The sequence below is a fragment of the Vulpes lagopus genome, chromosome 3 (assembly GCF_018345385.1).
Source record: "Vulpes lagopus strain Blue_001 chromosome 3, ASM1834538v1, whole genome shotgun sequence".
Classification (NCBI taxonomy): domain Eukaryota; kingdom Metazoa; phylum Chordata; class Mammalia; order Carnivora; family Canidae; genus Vulpes; species Vulpes lagopus.
In genome coordinates, this window is record NC_054826.1 from 105,751,273 (window position 1) to 105,771,379 (window position 20,107).

Below are 20,107 nucleotides of genomic sequence, written 5' to 3' on the forward strand. Positions count from 1 at the left end.
CTGGATTTCCTCAGGGGAGGGATTAATGGTTACCTCAGGGGCAGTGAGCCGACAAGTCCCCCAGGTCATGTCCCCCCTCCCCAGCTTTGTTTAGCTGAATCAGGTCTCATCAAGGCCGAACACTTGTCCTGTGGAGCAAGAGCTTTCAAGTTCAGGAGCACTCCTTCTTGGGCCTTGGCCCCCACTTCCTCCCCAGTGCCCCAGGCTCAAAATTATTCCTTTTACCCATGCTGACCCCTTCAGCCTTGACCTAGGGAACTGTGCCTGAGCCAGCCTCTTGGTTCTGACTAATCCAGAGGGATCATTTTCAAATCCCACTCTGACGGTGTCACTCCCCTGTTCAGAAACCCTTATAGCTCCCCATCATCCTAAAAGAAGTGGGAGCTTCTCAGCCTCATGTTCAAAGTCTGCCATACTCTGACTCCTCCCCACCCTTCCCCTTTGCTCCTCCACAGAAAACCTAAAGTGAGATTGCGTTTCCCTCCAACTCCCTTACCCTGCCCAGCCCATGTATTTTCACACACGTAAGCTTTGGCATAAACTGTGCCTTCCGCTTAGAGTGCCTCCTCGCCTCCCAAGTGGCCCACTCCTACCTCTCCCATGGTAACCTTCAGTACCCAACCCATGTCAACGCTTCAGCGGCTTCTCTGACTTTTCTTTTTTTATATATATATATTTTTTATTTTTATTTATGATAGTCACACAGAGAGAGAGAGAGAGAGAGGGGCAGAGACATAGGCAGAGGGAGAAGCAGGCTCCATGCACCGGGAGCCCGACGTGGGATTCGATCCCGGGTCTCCAGGATCGCGCCCTGGGCCAAAGGCAGGCACCAAACCACTGCGCCACCCAGGGATCCCCTTCTCTGACTTTTCTATACGGTTCTGAGCACATTGTGTTGTACTCATCTGGGCCCAGGTCTGCCTTCCTAACAGACTAGAGATTATCCACGAGCAGAAAATGATCTGATTCATCCCTGGAGTCCCAGCACTCAGCAGAGGGCTGAACAGAAGAAGGGAGGGTATTAATAAATATCAATACCTCTGCCCTCCGAAAAGAATTGATCAGACTTGGATGAATGATTATGACAAATTGGGTTCAAAAAAGCCAAAAAAGAGGCATGTTGATTAAAAGGTTGCCACTGTGAACAATCCCAATGGGGACTTTTTGAGACACTGGAGAACACACCTCAGAATTGACCCCTCACGGCCAGAAAGCTGGAGTATTTATTCACCAATTTCTGTCCCCAAAGTTATAGAACCTCCCCACCCCACCCCCTTCAGGTCTGCTGGGTGCAGAAGCCTGCTTGTCCTCCCAGAGAGCACCTTCAGACAGAAACTCAGAGAGCAGCTGGGGAGACTGGGTGTCTGGGAACTGTCTACATATGACTTCTCAGGTGGGCCAAGTGGATAAGGGCAATGCACCCACAGCGTCTGCTTCAGGGGTTGATGAATTTGATGTGACTGAGAGAAATCCAGGACCAAGTGTCAGAGGACAGACACAATGGGGTTATAAGCCCTTAAAATCCATATGCCCTCTGTGTGGCCTACAAGGCCCTTCATGATGTGGCACCTATTTCCTCTTTGACTTCATCTTCTACTCTCCCCTTTCCTCATCCTAATCCAACCCTTCTTTCCTTTCATTCAATATGCCAAGCTCCTTCCTACCTCCTGGCCTTGCTGTTTCCTCTCCCCGGAATGCTCTCTTCAAGCTCTTTGCCTGGCTGTCTTTCCTCAGACTTCCAAGTCTCAACTTAGATGTTACATATTCACAGAGACCGTCTGGTCAAACTAATCCCTTCCTCACTTTCTCTTAGTTCTCTATTTTTTTCCCCTTTACACCTCCCCTCATTTCCTTTCTCTCATTCTTTCCTTCATTACCAAATATTCACTGAGCACCTATCACATGCTAGATAGCATTCTAGTCACTGGAGGGACAACGGTCAGCAAAACAAACATAATCTCATAGACAGGTTCTTAGGAGCTTGCATTCCAGTTTCGGAAGCAGACATAAACAAGCAACAAATAAACACGTATTTGCAATAGAGGTAAGTGCTATGAGGGACTAGAGAGGTGCAATGGATGGAAGCAAGGGGGAAGAGGGAACTTTACTGAGGCCATCAGGAAAGTCTCCATTAGTTCATCACACATGTCACTTGGTTCTTGTCATCTATCTTCTCAACTAGACTTCAGCTCCATGAGGTCGAGAAGCAGGTCTGCTTGGTTCCCTATGGTCTCCCCAGCTCCTGATATCAAGTCTGGCACAGTATATACTCCATAAAATACTTGGTGAAATTAATGAATCGAGAATACAGATGGCCAGTTGGGACATTTTCAAGACAGGAAGGTGGTTACAAGCCAGGAAATAGAATTCCCCAGGGAGAATATGTGGGAGGAGAAGAGCAGGAAGCCTGGGAAGACGTAGGAGAGGAGCCTCAGAGAGGAAATGGGGGCAGGCCGTGGCAAGGACAAAGAACACTTCACCTTTGTCTTACCCCTACATGTTCTCCTTGGCTACTAGCTCTGCCACAAGCAGGAAGGGCTTCTGAGAATACATCATTTCCAGCCTCAAAGTCTCCTATAGTTTGCACCCAGGAATCTAAGCCCCCTCCCTAGGGAACTACAGGGTTCAAAGAGAAGGTTTCAGAGGCTCAGATGTGCTGGAGTTTGGAGATTCAGATGGAGCCTAAACTCCACACCTAAAAATCCCTGGCCCCACCCATTTCTGCTGGGGGTTAGGTCAGGTGTCACCTCCTCCAGGAAGACTGCCTTGACTCCCAATCTGAGTTAGAAGCCTCCTTCTGACTCTTACAGCCCCTAGTGCATCCTTCCATCACTGCTCTGACTACCTCAAGTGTCATCCTCTGCCTAGGGGAGATGTTATGAGTCAATACAAATAAGAGGGAAGCTGTGCCTTAGTGCCCAGATCCAGAGTGGGCATAAATTGGCACTTCTGGATGGAGTCCCATCTCTGAGAGTCTTCTCAGGAGAGAAAACTCTGAAAATCAGACAAGGTGACAAGGGTGGGAGGGTGTGGGACATGGGGGTAGAGAGGGATTAAGTGCCTATTTTGAGGATACAGGTTGCCGAAGAAATGGGGAACGAGGGTGGGAAGTTTCCAAAGGGCCCAGCCTGACCTCCCGTTCTGGCTCCCCACTGGCTGTACAATCCTGCGCAGGCTCATTTGATATGTGAAGAGCAGCCTGCAAACGTGGAGGCTGCAGGTGGCACGGCGGCCGCAGGCAGGGAGGGGCCTAGAACCTGCTGCAGCCAGAGGCAGCACAAGAGGCCGGGCCTCACCGCACCAAGGCTTTTCCCGCGCACTCAGAGACACCGCACCAGCATGATGTGGCATGTGCTTTTATGTAGGTAGAAAAAAAAGTGCACAGAATAGTGAGGGAGCAGGGAGCAGCTCTGTCCGGGCGGTCCTCTGGTTAGTCGGAGTGCAAGGGCCCTCCTCTGGCCGGGGCTCCCCAAGGGTGGGAATAAAGTGAAGACCTCAGGCAGGGGTGCTCCACAGCGGAGGAGCCACGCAGGAGGCCTTGAAATCGGCCAGACCTTTTCTGAATTTGGCCATGGAGAATTTAAGAGTACCTTAGGGGTGGGTCTCTCCAGTGGCTGAGGCCTCACCGGGTGGGCTGAGGAGAGACCCCCAAGCTCCAGGAGCAAGGCCTTGGGGTGTCTGGGGGAAGGGCGAGGTCCCTGGGGCCTTGGTCTCCCGCAGGGGCCAGCCCCGCAGGCGCTCAGCCGAAGAGCTTGACAAAGCAGGGCTGGCAGTAGGGCTTGCCCGCGCGCTCCTGGAAGGAGCCCTTGGTGAGCGGGCGCAGGCAAAAGGTGCAGGTGAAGTGGTCCGGGTGGAAGCGGCGGCCCAGGGCGGACACGCAACGGCCGGTCACCGGGAGGCCACACGTGGCGCACAACGACCCGCGCCGCGCGTGGAAATGGTTCTCGCACAGCGGGCGGCCCTCGTGCTCGAAGAAGCTGCCTCCGGAGAAGGGCGCGAAGCATTCCTGCGGAAGGGCGGCCGCGGGAGCGCAGGTCAGCGCCCCCCCAAGTAACTAGCTTCAGCAGGAGCGCGCTAACCCAACGTGGGAACCCCACTGCCCCGCAGCCGCCCGCCCCCCCCCCCCGCCCACGTGAGCACCTGACCCGAATGCCTGAGTATCCCCCCACCTCCAGGCTCCTAGCCGGGCTGCCGGTCCTCCCGGTTCCCCTGCCCTCCACCACGCGCTCCCGCAGCAGCGCACCCTGCACACGAAGCAATCTGGGTGCCAGAGCGCGCTGAGCGCCGAGATGTAGTTGTCCAGGATGGGGCCTTGGCAGCCCTGGCAGCGCGGGGCGAAGAGCTGCAGGAAGTCCCGGCGGCAGTAGGGGCGGCCCTCGCGCTCGTGGAAACCTAGGGGCCGGCAGAGCCAAGGAAAGAGATGCGGGCTGCACCCTGGACTCGCAAGATCCGAGCCTGGGGGCCAGAGACGGGGCCCTCAGAGCCTGGGGGCCAGAGGCAGGGCCGTCAGAGCGTCAGAGCGAGCGCGGTGGAGCGGGAGGGATGCGTGGGGATAGGACTGCGCCAGGTGTGGGAGAGCTGGGGCCAGAAGACGTGGGAGGTCGTAATGGGCTGGACCAAAGTGATAGAGGCGGGATGTTGAGCAGATGGGTATCTTTCAATGCTGGAGCCACGTTCTCACCCTCATCTCCGAAGGGCTCCCCACAACTGACGCAGCAGAAGTGCTCCGGGTGCCAGTGGGTGCCCAAGGCAGTAACCATCTTCTGCAGGAAATGAATGAGGACACTCAGTGTGGCCCTCCATCCCTTCTTCCCTCCCTCCCCCATCCTGAACCTCCGCATGCTGGTTTAAGTGGGAGTTTGAAGCACTAGAGACCTAACAAGGAACTTGGAAGTCAGAGTGGGCAGGGTCTAGGACGTGGGTAGGCGGGAGCTGTGGGAGCTGTGGGAGCTGTGGGAGCTGTGGGAACTGTGGGAGGAGAAGGGCTCACGTGTCGGATGGGTTGATTGCAGAGGCCGCATCGTGGGGAGAAGCGTTCAAAGTAGCATTCAGGGCAGAAGGGAGCTCCATCCTTCTCAAAGAAGCTGCTGCCTCCCAGGGCCATGGAACAGCCACCGCAAATGAAATGTTCCGGGTGCCAAGCACGGCCCAGCGCGGTCACCACCTGCAGGTTGGGGACAAGGCCTGGGTCAGAGTGGTCCTCAGGTTGCCATGTGCCCAGTGGGCTAAGACCTACATGGCACATTTCAAGTCTTTTTTCCTTTTTACCATTTGACTCCCTTCACTCCTTTCTCCCCATCCACCCTGAGAAGTCAGGATGAAGAACCTGATGTTCAAGTCCATCTGTAAGTGACAGAGATTTAAACCAGGTCCTCCAGCACAGTGCCTAGGGCCCCCAGTAATTTTAGGAGCCCATGAAAATGTAATTAATTTTAAAACCAGAAGAAAAAATGAGCCAGAAGAAAATGCTTTAATGTATAATATTAATATATTGGGCAGCCCGGGTGGCTCAGCAGTTTAGCGTTGCCTGGGGCGTGATCCTGGAGACCCGGGATCGAGTCCCACGTCAGGCTCCCTGCACGGGGCCTGCTTCTCCCTCTGCCTCTGTCTCTTTCTATGTCTTTCATGAATAAATAAATAAATTAAATATTTAATATATATATTATATATATATTCATCTTCAACACAGTCATAAACCACAGTTTTAACTTTTTTTCTAACAGAGGAAGGGACCCATGAAGGTGAAAGAGCCTAGGGTCCACACAAGTCATAATGCCACCCCGCCTTACTAAGATTGGAAATTTGGGGCAGGAAGCAGGGCACTAAATACAGCAAGAGGATCTAGGTCAACTGCTGGGCACAGCTGTCATCAATAACATCTACTCAGTCAATAAGCCAAGAAGCAGAGCTCGCAGACCAACCAGATACTGATAGAGGAGAAACAGTCTTTGTTGGTGCCTGAGAGGTATGGTAGGTGGCACCAATAAGACATTTGTGAAGACTGAGATGGAGATTTGTAAAGGAGCTAATACTGTGCCGGCACACAGTAGAACCGCAATAAATGGTAACTGGGTGGGAATTCTCATCTGCCACTTACATGCTACAGGATTCAGAGCTTTAGTCTCCTCATCTGTAAAATATGAACAATGGTAATACCCACTTCCTAGATCATTTATTAAAAGGGAACAGTGCAAAGTCTGGCTCCCAGTAGGGATGGGTCCATGGGTCTCTACGCCCTACTCACAGGGCTCCACTTACTTGCCCAGCAATAGGCTTACTGCAGGAGCCACAGAGCCCCTTGGTCTGGGTGGGAACACCACGGCGGCTGAGATCAGACTGCAGCAGCCCCAGCATGGTGTCTAGGCTGCCCTTGCTAGCTGGCCCTGGTGAGGACGGGGAGCCCTCATTCACAGAGCTTGGCACTGGTGGCTGGGTTGATCCAGAGGCTGGAAGCTGCAACAAGGAGGATATGAGAGTTGAGTCAGCAAGGCAGCAGGTGTGGAAGGTCCTAAAAAGGGTCAGGGAGCCATAAATCCACACTGGCCACACCCCACCTGATTCACGTGGTTTTGGACACGGAAGTCAGACAGCGAAGCCATCAATCTATCCAACTCCAAGGTGGCAGAGGTTGCTGAAGTCTTTGGGAGCACAGGGGATGGGCTGGGAGGGCTGCGAAGAACATAATTTGTGTCAGCTCAGAGCCCTCCAGAGTAGTGAATGCTATCCTCCAGTAACTCAGGGACCCGTCACATCTCTCCCAGCTCTGCCAACTATGTCAAACTCACAGGCTCGGCCTTTTCTGGTCCTCAGATGGGTCCTCCTTCTGTTCCCCTGCAGTCTCCTTGCTAGATGGGAACTGAGACATTATTTCATCTGCAGAGAGGAAAGAAGGGCACTGGACATGGGACCAGAGCCTACCCCCACCCTGTTAAGGCTTGTGTCTCTTTAGCTGCTACTCTGGGAGGCGGAGACTGCTCAGTGTCTGCCCTTCCCTGCCCTGTCCCCAGCCCATCAAAGGCCTATCTCTGTGACCTGGTACCTGTGATGTTGAACTGGGTAGCATTAAGCTCCTGAAGCAACCGGTCTAACTCGCAGAGCCCTGTGCCCAAGACACCGCTGGAAGAAGAGAATGGAGGGGCTGCGGGGGCCGCAGGCTTTGGGGACCGAGGCTTGCATACCGTACTGGAAAACAGGGTGGGAGTCTGGGGTCAGGGGTGGGGAATCCAAGGCTCCTTACCTGAGTCGCAAGTGGCGTCCCCATCCTGTAGGTCCCAGGCCCCTCACCTGTACAGATGGTCCTTGTCCCCAGAGGCTCCTGCAGACTCCCCAGACCCTGTCTACAGAGAGAAGGACACATGTGTGGTGGGATGTACTGTGCCCGCCCTCAAGCCCAGATTCCCCTAGCCCTGGCCAAGCTCGGCCCTAGTCTTGCCCTAGTCTCTAGTATTTGATCTCACCTGCGGCTGGTGGCCGTAGGGCAGGGGAGCTGCAACAGACTCCGGGGATCGGTCTTTTGGAGCCCCTGACCTTGGCATGTGTGAGGTGGTGGTCTCCAGGTCAGAGAGCAGGGCATCTGCATGGGAGAGGCCATCAGGGTGAGAATTTGAGAGGTTAAAGTTAGAGCAGAGACAGGGCCTTCAGAGATCAGAGATAGGGTTCCGAACGGGCAGTAGCTGAGGAGGACAGAAGGCAGTGTTAAGAGCAGAGGTCAAGGGATGGTGCAGCGGTTTGGCGCCTGCCTTTGGCCCAGGGTGCGATCCTGGAGATCCGGGATCGAATCCCACATCGGGCTCCCGGTGCATGGAGCCTGCTTCTCCCTCTGCCTATGTCTCTGCCTCTTTCTCTCTCTGTGACTATCATAAATTAATAAAAAAAGTCAAAAAAAAAAAAAAAAAGATCAGAGGTCAAGAATCGGATGGAAACATAGGCCACCCCGAGGCAGAGAAGGAGAAGCGCGGCAAGGAATTTTTATGACCCAAACACCCCGAATCGCTCATCTTGGGAGTCGCGCACAAAAGCTGCCTGATTCTTCTATTCTCCACATCTTCCCCGATGCGGTCAAAATTGACTCTTGACTCAAGCCAAATTTGGCTTCACCCCAAATTGCTCAATTGGCCGCTCGCCTGGCACCCAACTTTCTGATTGGGTGCTCGCTCAGCCCACCAATTCCTGCCCCCTCCCGGACCTAAACAGGCCGGCCCAGCCCTGGCGCTTCTCCAGGCGCTGGGTCCCACCCTGCGCTCCTCACTGGTGGGTCAGCCGGGACGTGCGTTCCCATCGGCTTATTTTCCACAGCGCCGGTTACCCCAGCCGAGCAGCACCCCCTATCGCAGGGTGCACGAACCCCCTCTCTCGCATGGAGAGCACAGCCTTCCCTCCGTTTCCAACAGGCCAGGAGGAGGAGATGCCTGGGTCCTCCTTCCTCCACCAAGACACCCCCACCCCCACCTCCCATCCCCAGATCTAGATCCTTTAGACCCTTTCCTTCCCAGAACCTGCAAGTGCCTGCCCCTTTACTCATCTCTGAGAACCGTATTGGAACCCTTACGGTCTCTCTGGAGTCTTGGCCCTCATCTAGTCTCTTTCTGCCCCCAAAGACCTGAGCCCCACCTACTACCATCCTTAGGGGCACTTAACTCTTTTCTTCCCCAGACCCTGAGAAGGGCCTCTTTTCCCCTCTAGAATTTGATGTCGTGGTCGCCCTTCCTGTCTACTCGCCCAGAGCCCGGACCCCAGACCCCCTTAACCCCTCCCGCCCGGAGCCCCGGAGCCCCGGAGCCCAGGTGCCCACTGGTGGGCGCTGCACCTCCGCGCCGGCCTGTCAGCAGCTAGGGGTGGAGGAGCCGAGCAAGGGGGAAAGGGAGGGAGCGGCCGGTCCGGGAAAAGCAGGAAGGGAGAGGCAGGAAGGGGGACGTGGAGTCGGAAAGGAGGCGCGGGCAGAGGCCAGAATCAAGAAGACAGGAGGCGGGGATGGGGAGATGCGGGGAGTGCGAGGGGTCTCCAGCGCGAGGGAGCGGGTCCCGACGGCGGCGAGGAGCTAGGGACAAGGGGACCCGAGCCCCACTCACCCAGGTCCTCCATGGCGGGGCGCGGGCGCACCGCGCGGGGCGAGCAGGGCGGGGGCTGTGTCCGGTGGGGGCGGGGGGCGGGGGACGTCCGGGAGTTGGAGGCCCGGCCGTGACCATGTAAGGAAGCCGGGACCCGCTGGGATGGGGCTGGGGGGGCGGGGGTGCAAAGAACGGGAGAACTCGGGATGGGGGCGTGTAAGGGAGGGAGGGCCGCGGCCCACCCAGGCCCAGCCCGCCCGTCCGCGCCGAGGCAGCCACACCCCAGCCTTGGCCTCCGCTGCAGGGAGCCCCGGGGCGGCCGGGGCGGCCGGAGCCGAAGTCCGAGAAGTGCCTCTCCCAGACCGGCTCGGGACCCTCTGCTCAATGAGACCCTTAGCCACAGGCCGACGCCCCCAAGCAGACACCTCCCAAAGCTAGCACCCTGAGTCCCATACAGAAGTCCTGTCCACTCAGGCCATTCCTGAGAGATTAGCTCCAGACAGAATTTTGGGTTGAGGGCAGGAGTGATGGCTCTAAGGATCAGAGGACAGGTTCAGAGACCTTCCTTTAGAGACCCTGACCATGACATGAACAGAGATCCCCAAAGATCCACACGCCAGACACAAATCTCTCAGAAACAGAGACAGACAGACAGACACAACGAGCGCTGCCACCCTCTAAGCCAGGACCTTCTCTTCGAGGGTTGGAAACAGACATACAGACACAGGTAAACTGAACCCAGGCCCAGAGCCCATACAGACTCCAGAAAAACACTCACAGGCAGCCAGACCACAGCCAGCCCTCACGACAAAGCCCTTCCCCAACACCGAGGCAGCCCAGACAAGCCAAAAGAGCCCTTTCCCCAGATCCTGGCGAACACAGACAAAAAAGACACCGACTCCGGTCACAGAGGAACAAGAGGCCTTCCCTGGACTGGGACCCTGAGAAATCAAAATGAAATAACACTTAGAAAGGACTATGGACAGACAGGACGGTGGTGCAGCCACTGGTCTCAACCCGGCAGCAGCTTATAACGACCTGGGAAGCTTTTAAAAATACTGATGCCCAGGGCATCCTCCCCTCAGCCCACCTCAGTAAGAAAGTGTCTAGGTATTAGTATTTTTAAAAAGCTCTCTGAGTGGTTCTAACGCAGAGCCAGAGAACAAGGAACGGGGCAAACACTCACAGAGGTACAGAGATAACAAGTGTCAGCCTTAGCCGACAGGCAGGCGCAGTCCAGCCACACTCCGTCAGGAGGTCACCTGAGCAGCTAGTGATCTGGGATCCAAGTGCTAGAGAGACCCTGCCTCGAGACACCACAGTACAACATAAGCCCTTCCTTAACCTGAATGTAGTCTGGGGCCCTGGCTATCTCTTAGTAAAACTAAGACGGGTCCTCAGGGACTCCAGGAACACAGTGGGTCTAATAGCAGAGGACACTTGACCCAAGAGATGAAAACAGACCCAGAGACCAAAGGCCCAAGGTGGGTGAAAGACACTCAGGAAACAGTAATGCCAAGGCCTTGGACATACATCCCCGTGCTCATTGCATTCCCTTGGCCCAGCCCCTTCATCCCTGACTAATCTGTGTGTCCAGCTGGGTAGCTGTCTGAGCAATGAAGTTGCAGGAGCTGGAAACAGGTTTTCTCCAGTACCCTACTCTAGCCCAGGACTCCAGAAATTTACTTATTAAACTCCTATATGCCAGGGTGGCCCGTATTGAGATACAGCAACCTGAATAAGACCTAGTTGATTGGTGGGGTGAGGGGACCACAGGAAAGCAAGCAGACACCACACCATACGGTATCCAATTCCAAAGTTTTTAATCTCAACTCTGGAAGGCTGGGCGGCCAGGCCAGGTGCCTGGGGCCCCGGGCTGTTCTCCATCTCTGGGTCCACACTCAAACTGTGGGCCTTGGCTTCTCACTCCTGCGTCTTCAGACCATCATCCTGCGGTACAGTTCCATCCTCTCGTCGGTCCCTGATGGTGATGTCTGCTCAGCTTCCTCTCCTGCTGCTCCGAGGGAGTTCTCCTTCATAGCCAACTCATCCCTGGATCCCCTCCCCGGAGATATCAGCAGTCTAAGCTACAGCCCTTGCCCCCCAATTCAACTCCCATCACCACAGCAAGTAAAGCCTCCATCAGGGGCCCGGTCTCCTCGCCAGCTGCCTCCACCAGCCCCATTAAGGCCAAGGCCCGCTTCCGCGGGCACTGCCCCGGCCCCAGGGTCCAGCGGGCACAATGGGCAACCAGACGGGGCCGACCCAGGCGGAATACCTCACCCACAGACTCTGGGCCACCGTGGGGTCCCAGGTGAATATGGCCCACAGCCTCTTCCAGCTCCTCCTCCAGCCCAGGCAGCAAGAAACGGCCAGCAGCCTCCAGTGCCTCCTCAGCCTCTGAACCCAGCAGCGGCTGACCCAGTGGGGGAATGGGCCCCAGGGCAGCCCCACAGCCCCGGCAACCATGCAGGTGATGCAGGATAGGCCAGGCTGCGCTGGGTGACAGGCCTCGAAGCGGCACCAGGTTCATCTGGGCTTCAGCAAAGCTGCCAGCTAGCAGGGCCCGGAAGAAAGGTGAAGCAGTAGCTGAGGCAGCTCGCTGGGCAGGGAGCCGTAGGCCTGAGTCCAGCAGGAAGTGCAGGTCAGGGGCTGGGATGGGGGCTGGACCCAGCAGAGGTTCATAGAGGCAAGGGGAGGGAGCATCTAGGTCCAAGGGCATTGGAGGTGGAAGGGCTGGGATCACAGTGGGAGACACTAGGCCTTGGAGGCAGGAAAGGGAGTCCGCAGCAAAGAAGAGGAAGAGTGGATGTGGAGCTGGCCGAGTTAGTGCCGAGAGGAGGAGTCGGAGGCCGCCCTGGTCCAGAAGTAGCCGGCGCCACAGAGAGGGTTTCCTTTGGGAAGAAAGGGACTCTTTCAGAAGGTGAAATGAGTGGCACTGCTCCCGACCCCTGTGAGGCACCCACATCCCCCCTCACCGGCAGATGAAGGGCAGGGTCAATGCACAGGCCACACGGTCCTCAGGGCTTCCAGAGAGCAGCAGGTGGGTGAGGGCACCCACTCCAAAGGGTGATTCAGCCTGCACGGTCAGGTTCTGCAGCAACATCTCACCTGCAGAGGTGGGCAGAGCAGGTCAGGTTGGGAGCTGGTGTCCCAGCTGTGGGTCCTTGAAAGGAAGGAGGCTAAAACCCCAGGGCACGCAAGAGGGGATGACTACAGGCCCAGAGGGAAAAGACCTAAATGCTAGGAACTGGAGGTCAAGGATAAGAAAAAAGTGTGATGGTCAGGGAGTACGTCCAGCTTGGCCCATAGTCAGAGCACAGAAGACAAGGCAGTCCCTGGCCGTGTTGGAAGTGCTTGGGGGCACCTGGGAGCATATGGGGCCTGAGCTGGGGCTTTCCAAGTCAGTGTGCCCAACGAGAAGCCAGTCAGGACAATGTGAGATTGGGTAAAGAAGAGCAGACTGGGTAAAGAAATATAGACAGACACGATTCTAAGTCGCTGGAGCCAAGCCTGGTTTGGGGGTACCTAGGCCCCAAGACTTGGACAGAGGATGGAGCAGAACTTTGCATGGTGGGAGTCCCTCACCTCTTCCCACGTGGTGACTGAAGTTGGATAGTGGGCTAGAGGCAGTGAGAGCCATGAGCAGCAAGGTGAGGGTCTCAGTCCAGAACTAGAGGGGGATGGGGGCCCTTATGGGAGACGCACCCAGCTCCCGGTGCTGGCGTCGAGCTGGTCGGGCACGCAGCGTGGGCCAATCATCTGGGGCAACGCCTAACACAAGCCAGGCACGCAGCAGTGCAGCACCGTAGCTGCGCACGAAGGCCTCAAGACAGGCAGGGTTGCAGGTAAGGCGCGCCAGGATGCGTAGTGCCCGTGGGCTCGGTGGGCCCGGTGAGCCTGTCACATAGGCCAGCAGGCCACACAGGGCTGGGCCAGTAACCAGTGCCCCACTTGGGTCAGGAGCCTGCGAAAATCGTGACAATAGCAGCAGCGCTGGTCCCTCACGGCCCCAAGGCTCCTCAGAGGTGGCAGCAGGGCTGCGGCCAGGTGTGCGCAGTGTGCGAGGCGACCGCAGTGGCATTGGACCCAGGGTGGGGCTGGTTGGCTCAGCTGGCTCTGGTGGTGGTGGTGGAGGCAGGGGACATCGCTCAGGGGACCAGTCCGGAGAGATGTCTCCTGGGCCTGCGGCATAGCCCTCAGAGATCAGCCATGACCTGCAGAGGGGAGAAAGGAGACACTGAACTTTACGGAGCCAACGTAAAGGAGCAGTGCCACAGAGCTGTCCTGCAAAAGGAGGTGACTGAAGCAGAGGGAGGAGGTATGGCCAAGCGGAGGTAGGAGAGAAAAAGAAATGGAGGAAAAAACCCAACTCGTTCAGCAATTACTGATGCCTATCATGTGCCAAGCCCAGGATTAGGTACTAGGCACAAACAATGAACAAAACTAAAGTCCCCGTCCTCCTAGAATTTATGTTCAAATGAAGGGCAAACAGGCAACAAAATTTTTAAAAAGGCCCAGTGAATCTGTCTGGTTCCCAAGTTCAGAGGTGCTGGCGTAGAGCCAAGGCCAAACGCAGACCAAGGAAGAAAGGACATGTGCTTAACGGTGACTAGAAAGTGGTCATGTCCAGGGAGAACAAGGAGTCAGGAATCAGTCAACAAGAGTCCCGCTTTAAAAAGAAAAAAAAGAAAAAAAAAGAAACACTAAGAGTCCTGTTGAGACAGGGTAGGGGATGAGGGTAGGGTAGTGGAGAGAGCCAGCCATCAGGTGGGAACTCACCTTAGGCTTCGGAAGCTTCCAGCCTGTGCCCGCTCAGGGGTCCGCTCCTCAGGAAAGTCCCAGGAAGCAGCTTCTCTTCCCTCTTCTTCCTCATCACCAGCATCCCCACACAGCTGCCCAGCCAAGAGAGGTACGAGTCCCAAAGCCTGGAGCCGGCCCAGGGCTCCAGTGTCATAGAGGAAGCCCACCAGCGCAGCCACAACGCGAGGGTGCCAGGCACTGGCACGAGGGTCCCGTAGCAGACCCATCAACAGCTCCAAACCACCTGCGTCCCGCAGCCGGGCCCGGTTGATGGCCTCCCTGCACAGCAGGCACACAGCCCGCACCAGGGGCTGCTGGGAGGCTGGGCCAGCCCCATTGGGCCCTCTGCGCCGCCGGAGCTCACCCAGTAGTACCTCTACCCCACCAGCATTGCCCAGTGCAGGCCGTACAAGGCCTTGGGCACACAGGTTGGCGAGGATCAGGATAGTTGCCTCTCGTACTGCCTTTTTGGGGTGGGAGGCCAAACTGACCAGTGGTCCTAGTCCCCCACCGAGACTTAGCTGCTCAGCACAGGCCCGGGAGCAGCCTCGGCTCAGCTCCAAGAGGGCACGGACTAGGGCCAAGGTCAGCGCAGGGTCTGGGGCAGCGGCCAGAAGCTCAGCCAGAGGGCGCACTGCTCCCTGCTGCGCCAGGGCCAGGCGGTGCTGGGGTGAGTCCGCCAGGTTGCGAAGGGCGCGCACCACACTCTGCAGACACTGTGAGTCCTGGCAGGCTGTCAGGCTCTCAACAAGCAAGGGAACAGCACCTGGAGAAGAGGAGGACAAAGAGTGAGCAAGGAGGTACCCGAGCCCCTCTCCCACCCAAGCACTGGCTAAGTCCATGCTCAGAGCCTCCTCACCAGCAGAATGGATGTCCCCACAGCTCTCAGGTTCCATGGCCAAGTTCCCCAGAGCACGGGCTGTTCGGTTCTGGATGCTATCAGTCTTCACACACTGAAGAATAGTCACTGCAAGAGAATTTGGCCTCTTGAGGGTCCTACCCCCTTCTTGTCTCTCTCATTAATGACTTCAAGAATGTGGTCTGAAAGGGTCAGCGAAGGCCTCCAGAAGAGGTTAACACATAATGGGTCTGAAAGGTTAAGCAGGCAGGTATTTGTTAAGAAAGATGGTGGATGGGGGTGTCGCAGGGCATTTCAGGTCCAGAAGCAGCCTTTGCAAAGGCCCAGAAGTGAGATCCAATGTCTGAGCTATGATCTCATGGAGGGCCTCGAATGCCAGGCCAAGGGATCCGGCAGGACTTGAATATGAGGACAATGGGAACCACGCAGGGTTTTAAGAATAGGAGTGCTGTGATACAATGTGGTAGCCATAGGGAGAATGGATTATAGGGAAAAAGAATAAGGCTGGGCGGGGGTGGGGGGGGATGTTGGCCAGCAAGGAGGCTGGCCCAATTGTTAAGGTGAGAAAGGACAGTGGCTTAAGCCAAGTCAGGTACCAGCACAGACCAACACGCGGGCACCCATTCCTGGACACATGACGAAACAAGTAATAAACGGCGACAGATTCAGGAGATATTTAAAATATAGAACAGTAACTGAATGATGAGGGTCATATGCTAATAGCAAAACCCGTTATTTATTAAGGACTTATTAACGTGCCTCGTGTCAAACACGTTACGGTCCAGGCGCACCTTATCAACAGGTTTAAAATATGCTAAAGTCTCCTTTTATCCAAAATAAGACTTTGTAAAAACTGGCATACTTACTTTCCTAACTGGCGGGCCCTGTGTAAACTGTATTCCCAACTTTGCCACTAGGAGGCGCCAAGAATAGAAAAAAAGCTTGTTTTCTTTTGTTAGGATTTGTTATTGTGCTAGTTTTTGACAACCCAGAGGACCCAGTCTATGCTTAGAATGTCTGCGTTCGGGACGCCTGGGTGGCTCAGTGGTTGAGCGCCTGCCTTCGGCTCGGGGCATGATCCTGGAGTCCCGGGATCGAGTCCCACATCGGGCTCCCTGCGTGGAGCCTGCTTCTCCCTCTGCCTGTGTCTCTGCCTCTCTCTCATGAATAAATAAAATCTTAAAAAAAAAAATCTGCGTTCTATAGTTGCATCTCATTTTCTCCCTACTTCAATTTTGCGAGGTCGCTATTATTATTATTATTCCATCTTACAATGAGGGATCCTAGCTTTGGAGGGTCTGGCTCGGTGCGGAGAACGACCACACCTTCTGACCCGAGTTCATCAGAGGGTATAGGGGCCACTCCGAGGTGGAAGAGTACGAATCACCCAGAAGCCATCAGACAACCCTGTGGCCTCCCCCAGCCCAGATTCGAGGGAACAGCCAGAGCGCAGGGAACGGCTGTGATTAGCTGATGTGGTCAGGCCCGGGGGTAATCTACCAGGGAGGCTCGAGAGGCAGAGGCGCTGCGCCGCCAAAGCACCAACACAAAGAACCCCAGGCCCCGCCCACGCCCGGAGAGGAGACTGGAGCGCGGAACCCTTCTAGGAAAAGAGGGCGGAGCACTTACCCAAAGGGAGAATGCCTCCGAGTCTGCGCACTTCAGCCCGGCACGCCCCTTCCGTGCAGCAGTTGGCTAGGATGCTCAGCGCCAAGTCCAGGGTCTTGCGCAGGCGCGCTGGAGGCGAGGGCGACGACGAGGAGGACGCCGCGGAGGGGGCAGGGCCCGGCGAGGGGGCGGGGCCAGCAGAAGCCGCTGACTCGACGGACGAGGGGGCGGAGCCGGGGCCAGCCTGGGACGGGGCGGGGCCCGCTGCAGCCGCTCGCCGTAGCAGCGCGAGAAGGGGGCGGAGCCCGCCGCGCGCCCGGAAGCGCTCGATTCCCCCTGCTGCCTTGACGTGGCGCGTGCGGAGGGCTAAGAGCGCACGGCCCAAGGGTGTCTCGTTGGTAGCTGTGTCCTTTCCCCCACCTAGACCCTCCCCGGCCGCCGCCGTGAGCTGCGCGAGGCAGAACGAGAGCGAGTCCGTGAGGGTCGGTTTCGCAGCCGCCATCTTGGCTCAGGCCTAAGGCTCCGCCCCCCTCCTCGCCGCTCCTCCAAGGGAACGGAACTGGAAGAGAGGGGCGGGGCCGGGCACCTCCTCTCTGACGCTCTTTAAGCAGCGCCGCCGCAGTGATTTTGCAAGTTGGAAGTTGTAGTTCTCGGTCCCGGTGCTCTGGACAGTCGCAGGACGCACGTAGACAGAAGTGGTTATCTAATCCCCGTGCGAACCCCAGCGGCGCGTTCGGTGCATGCTGGGATATGTAGTCTGCGCCTTGCTTAGCCCGCCGGGCTTAGGACCGAGGGGAAGCTCTCAGGGGGCTCGCAGTGGGCTGGTCCCTTTGGAGAACCCAGACATCCGACCTTGGAGTCTCAGTACCGTGCTGCTCCAGGTGCCGCGGCCACTCCGCCCCCACCCCCTCCACCCCGCGTGTCCACGACAGCGATCACCTTTTCCTTCCAGCTCGCTTCGCCGCCCCACAGCGATGGCCCGGGCGCCGAATTCCGCGCTGACGGATTCAGGATCGTGAGCCAGGCCCAGAAGTGTCAAATCCCTGACAGCGGCCGCAGATGCGGAGCTCTTGCTCAGTCAGGTGAATGAGAGGGTTAAACCTACCGAGACCGTTCGCTGCCGCTTCCTAGAGCGGCACGGGCTGGTGGACATTTCCGTTTCCGGTGCTGGCTCTGGGTCCGGAGTGTCTCCCGTCCTGGCTCCGCTTGTGAGCTGAGCGGCTGCTGTTTAGGAGACGGTTGTTGTTGTTGTTGTTGTTGTTGTTGTTTTCACTGCAATGCAGTCAACGTGGCCAGAAGTGGCAAAGGAGAACTCGGACGGCGCGGAGCGGCAGGGGAAGCGGACATCCCGGGGAGCCCCGAGGTCCGCCCATCCCAGCGGGCCCTCCCTGGAGGCGACTGCCGGCCTCCTGGGAAATGCTGCTGGGTCTGAAATACCGATGTAGGTCAGGCTGTGGCCCAGGGAAGAAGCCTCTGGCAGGACCGTCTTGCAGTCCCCAAAGCCTTCGAGTGCCGGGAGTGTGGACTGACGGCATCCTGCCGCCCTGACCTCCTTCATCACCAAATCAGCCGCGCAGGTGACAATCAGTCCCTGTTGTTCCGGGTGTGGCAGAAGCTTCCAGCGTGGCTCACAACTAGTTAAGCGCCACCAAGTACACACGGATGAGAAACCATACCCCTGCCCTGGCCTGAGTGTGGCGGCTGCTTCAGCCTCAGTTCCAACTTGTGCAACACCCTGGTTTCCCACTCAAGCCTCCAGTTTCACAGGCTCCCAGAGTGCAGGGAGGCTTCGGGCCGCGGCTCCAACCTGATTAAACACCAGCAGAAGCCCTATAGCTGCTGAGTGTGGTAAGACTTTCAGTGTTCACTCCATTCTAATCCAGCACCAGCAGGCACACAGGGGCGAGAAGCCCTACCGCTGGAGGGACTGTGTGGCAAGAGCTTCAGCCTTAGCTCCAATCTGTTGCAGAACCAGCGCTCACACAGGGATGTGAAGCCCTTACTGCTGTGCCCAATCTGGTGACAGCTTTGGGTGCAGCTTTTATCTGTTCAAGCACCAGCATTCACACACTGGGGAGAAGCCCTATAATTACTGTAAATGTGTCAAGAACTTCAACAGCTCGTACAGCCTGGCACCAGCATATGCATAGCGAAGAACAACCCCAAACATGGCCATGGCTTTAGTGAGCATACCCAATTCATTGAGCACCAGTGTATCCACTTGGGCGGACAACCCTATGCCCATTCAGAATGTGACAAAACCTTCTACCACAGCTCCAAGCTCCTTACACACCAGTGCATGCCCACAGGCGAGATACCCTGTAAGTGTCCCAGTTGCCCACAGGCGAGATACCCTGTAAGTGTCCCAGTTGCAGCAAGAGTTTTGTAGACAGTTTAGATCTGCTGCAGCACCAACATACTCACACAGACCAGAAGCCTTAACATTTGCCCTGAGTGTGGCAAGAGCTTCAGGCAGAGTGCCCACCTGCTCATCTACCAGGTGGCCCACAGTGGTAAGAAGCCCTGTGTCTCCCTACAGTGTGTGGCAAGGTATTTGCCAGCAGCTCCAACGTAGGCCAGCACCAACAGATGTTCCAGGGTAGCAGCCCCTGCCAATATCCCTAGCTTCAGTTTCAGCCCAAACTTCAGTTCTGACTTTGGTCCAGTCCTCAAGAAACCTGAGCATCTCTAAGCAATTGCTTAATCTCTTTTCTGCTCCTCTAGGGCTGTTGATTGGTGGACTGAATCAGGGAAACCCTGGCTGGAAGAATTAGGACAGTAGAGCCTTCAAAGAGCCTTCCCCAAAAAGAAGGCTTAAGTATGTTTTTTGAGGACCCAGAGACAGAATGTCAGCTGGAGGGAGAGTTTTTGGATGGTAGGAGCTATCTGGCCCAGCTGATTCCAGATGTAGGGACACCTTTGGCAGCTGCCAATCAGATCCCTTCATGGGCCTAAGGAATGATGGGATTAATCATTTCAAGAGCAACAATTGCCTCCCCCAGAGGCATGGGACCAGATGTCAGGCACCCCTGTGAAAGAGAACCGTCTATAGGAGTGTAAGCTAGGGCTGGTAGGGCCCACAACCAAAGGACCAGGAGACCTGTCTGATAAGTTCATGCTTTGTGACATTTCTAGGCAGGGGCAAAAGGCCCAGGGTTCATCATGTGCAGGTTCCTCAGAATACTTTGTCAGATTCCTCAACAGGAAAAGTGGTGAAGATTCACTTGTGTATCTCATAAAGTTCACATTGAGGACTTAAGGCTCTTTTGCCTGAACATTGGAAAGAGCTGCCTAAATAAATGCACTTCTATTGGTAAAACTTATAGAAGCCAGAGGGAAGCTTCCCAAAACACTATATAATCTGTGCCCAGAGCAGAGTCCAAGCTATGAGGGGTTTCTCTTTCCTTTCCATAGCTGTCTGTGTTCCTGGGAGAGGCACAGTCTTTTTGAGGTTGGAGGAGGTTTAATGCCCACCCCTGTGGGGCCGTCCCTCCACCATTAGCCCCATGCCTATAGCACCCTATCTCCAAATTTTGCCTTCTTTTATCAGACTTGCATCTAGAATTAGGCAGAATAGGAGTAAAGGAAAGAAATGTGAAGCAACCCCTCTCTCAGCCTCTAGCAGAATGTCCAGGTCTATCTCTTCCTAGCTATATGACCTTAGGTCTGCCTCTTCTGATCTTCAGTTTCTCCACTTGTAATACAGGAATAATGATGGCTACCTCACAACATTGTGTTGAGGATTCCATGGGATCATGTACATGATACGCCTGAGTCAAAGGGATGACTC

General features: G+C 56.0%; 2 protein-coding genes across 5 annotated transcripts; both read right to left on the bottom strand.

Moving 5' to 3' along the window:
* Positions 1–3,340: 3,340 nt before the first annotated feature.
* On the bottom strand, positions 3,341–9,218 carry TGFB1I1 (transforming growth factor beta 1 induced transcript 1). 3 transcript variants are annotated; one of them, XM_041750623.1, is made up of 11 exons: positions 9,069–9,217; positions 7,458–7,573; positions 7,285–7,337; positions 7,040–7,182; positions 6,786–6,873; positions 6,555–6,669; positions 6,259–6,453; positions 4,991–5,164; positions 4,682–4,763; positions 4,244–4,392; positions 3,341–4,006 (listed from the first exon to the last, which is right to left on the bottom strand). In XM_041750623.1, the coding sequence occupies exons 1-11, from the start codon at positions 9,079–9,081 to the stop codon at positions 3,740–3,742; spliced, it is 1,395 nt and encodes a 464-aa protein (XP_041606557.1). In that variant the 5' UTR covers positions 9,082–9,217; the 3' UTR covers positions 3,341–3,739. The 3 variants fall into 3 exon arrangements, with proteins under 3 accessions (XP_041606557.1, XP_041606558.1, XP_041606559.1); XM_041750624.1 differs by lacking the exon at positions 9,069–9,217 and adding an exon at positions 8,638–8,774; XM_041750625.1 differs by having other exon boundaries at positions 3,748–4,006; positions 4,170–4,392; positions 9,069–9,218.
* A 1,628-nt stretch (positions 9,219–10,846) lies between these two features.
* ARMC5 (armadillo repeat containing 5) lies at positions 10,847–17,394 on the bottom strand. 2 transcript variants are annotated; one of them, XM_041750845.1, is made up of 6 exons: positions 16,339–17,394; positions 14,710–14,817; positions 13,830–14,616; positions 12,756–13,264; positions 12,026–12,158; positions 10,847–11,941 (listed from the first exon to the last, which is right to left on the bottom strand). In XM_041750845.1, the coding sequence occupies exons 1-6, from the start codon at positions 16,817–16,819 to the stop codon at positions 11,122–11,124; spliced, it is 2,838 nt and encodes a 945-aa protein (XP_041606779.1). In that variant the 5' UTR covers positions 16,820–17,394; the 3' UTR covers positions 10,847–11,121. The 2 variants fall into 2 exon arrangements, with proteins under 2 accessions (XP_041606779.1, XP_041606780.1); XM_041750846.1 differs by lacking the exon at positions 16,339–17,394 and adding an exon at positions 15,576–16,226.
* Positions 17,395–20,107: the final 2,713 nt, after the last annotated feature.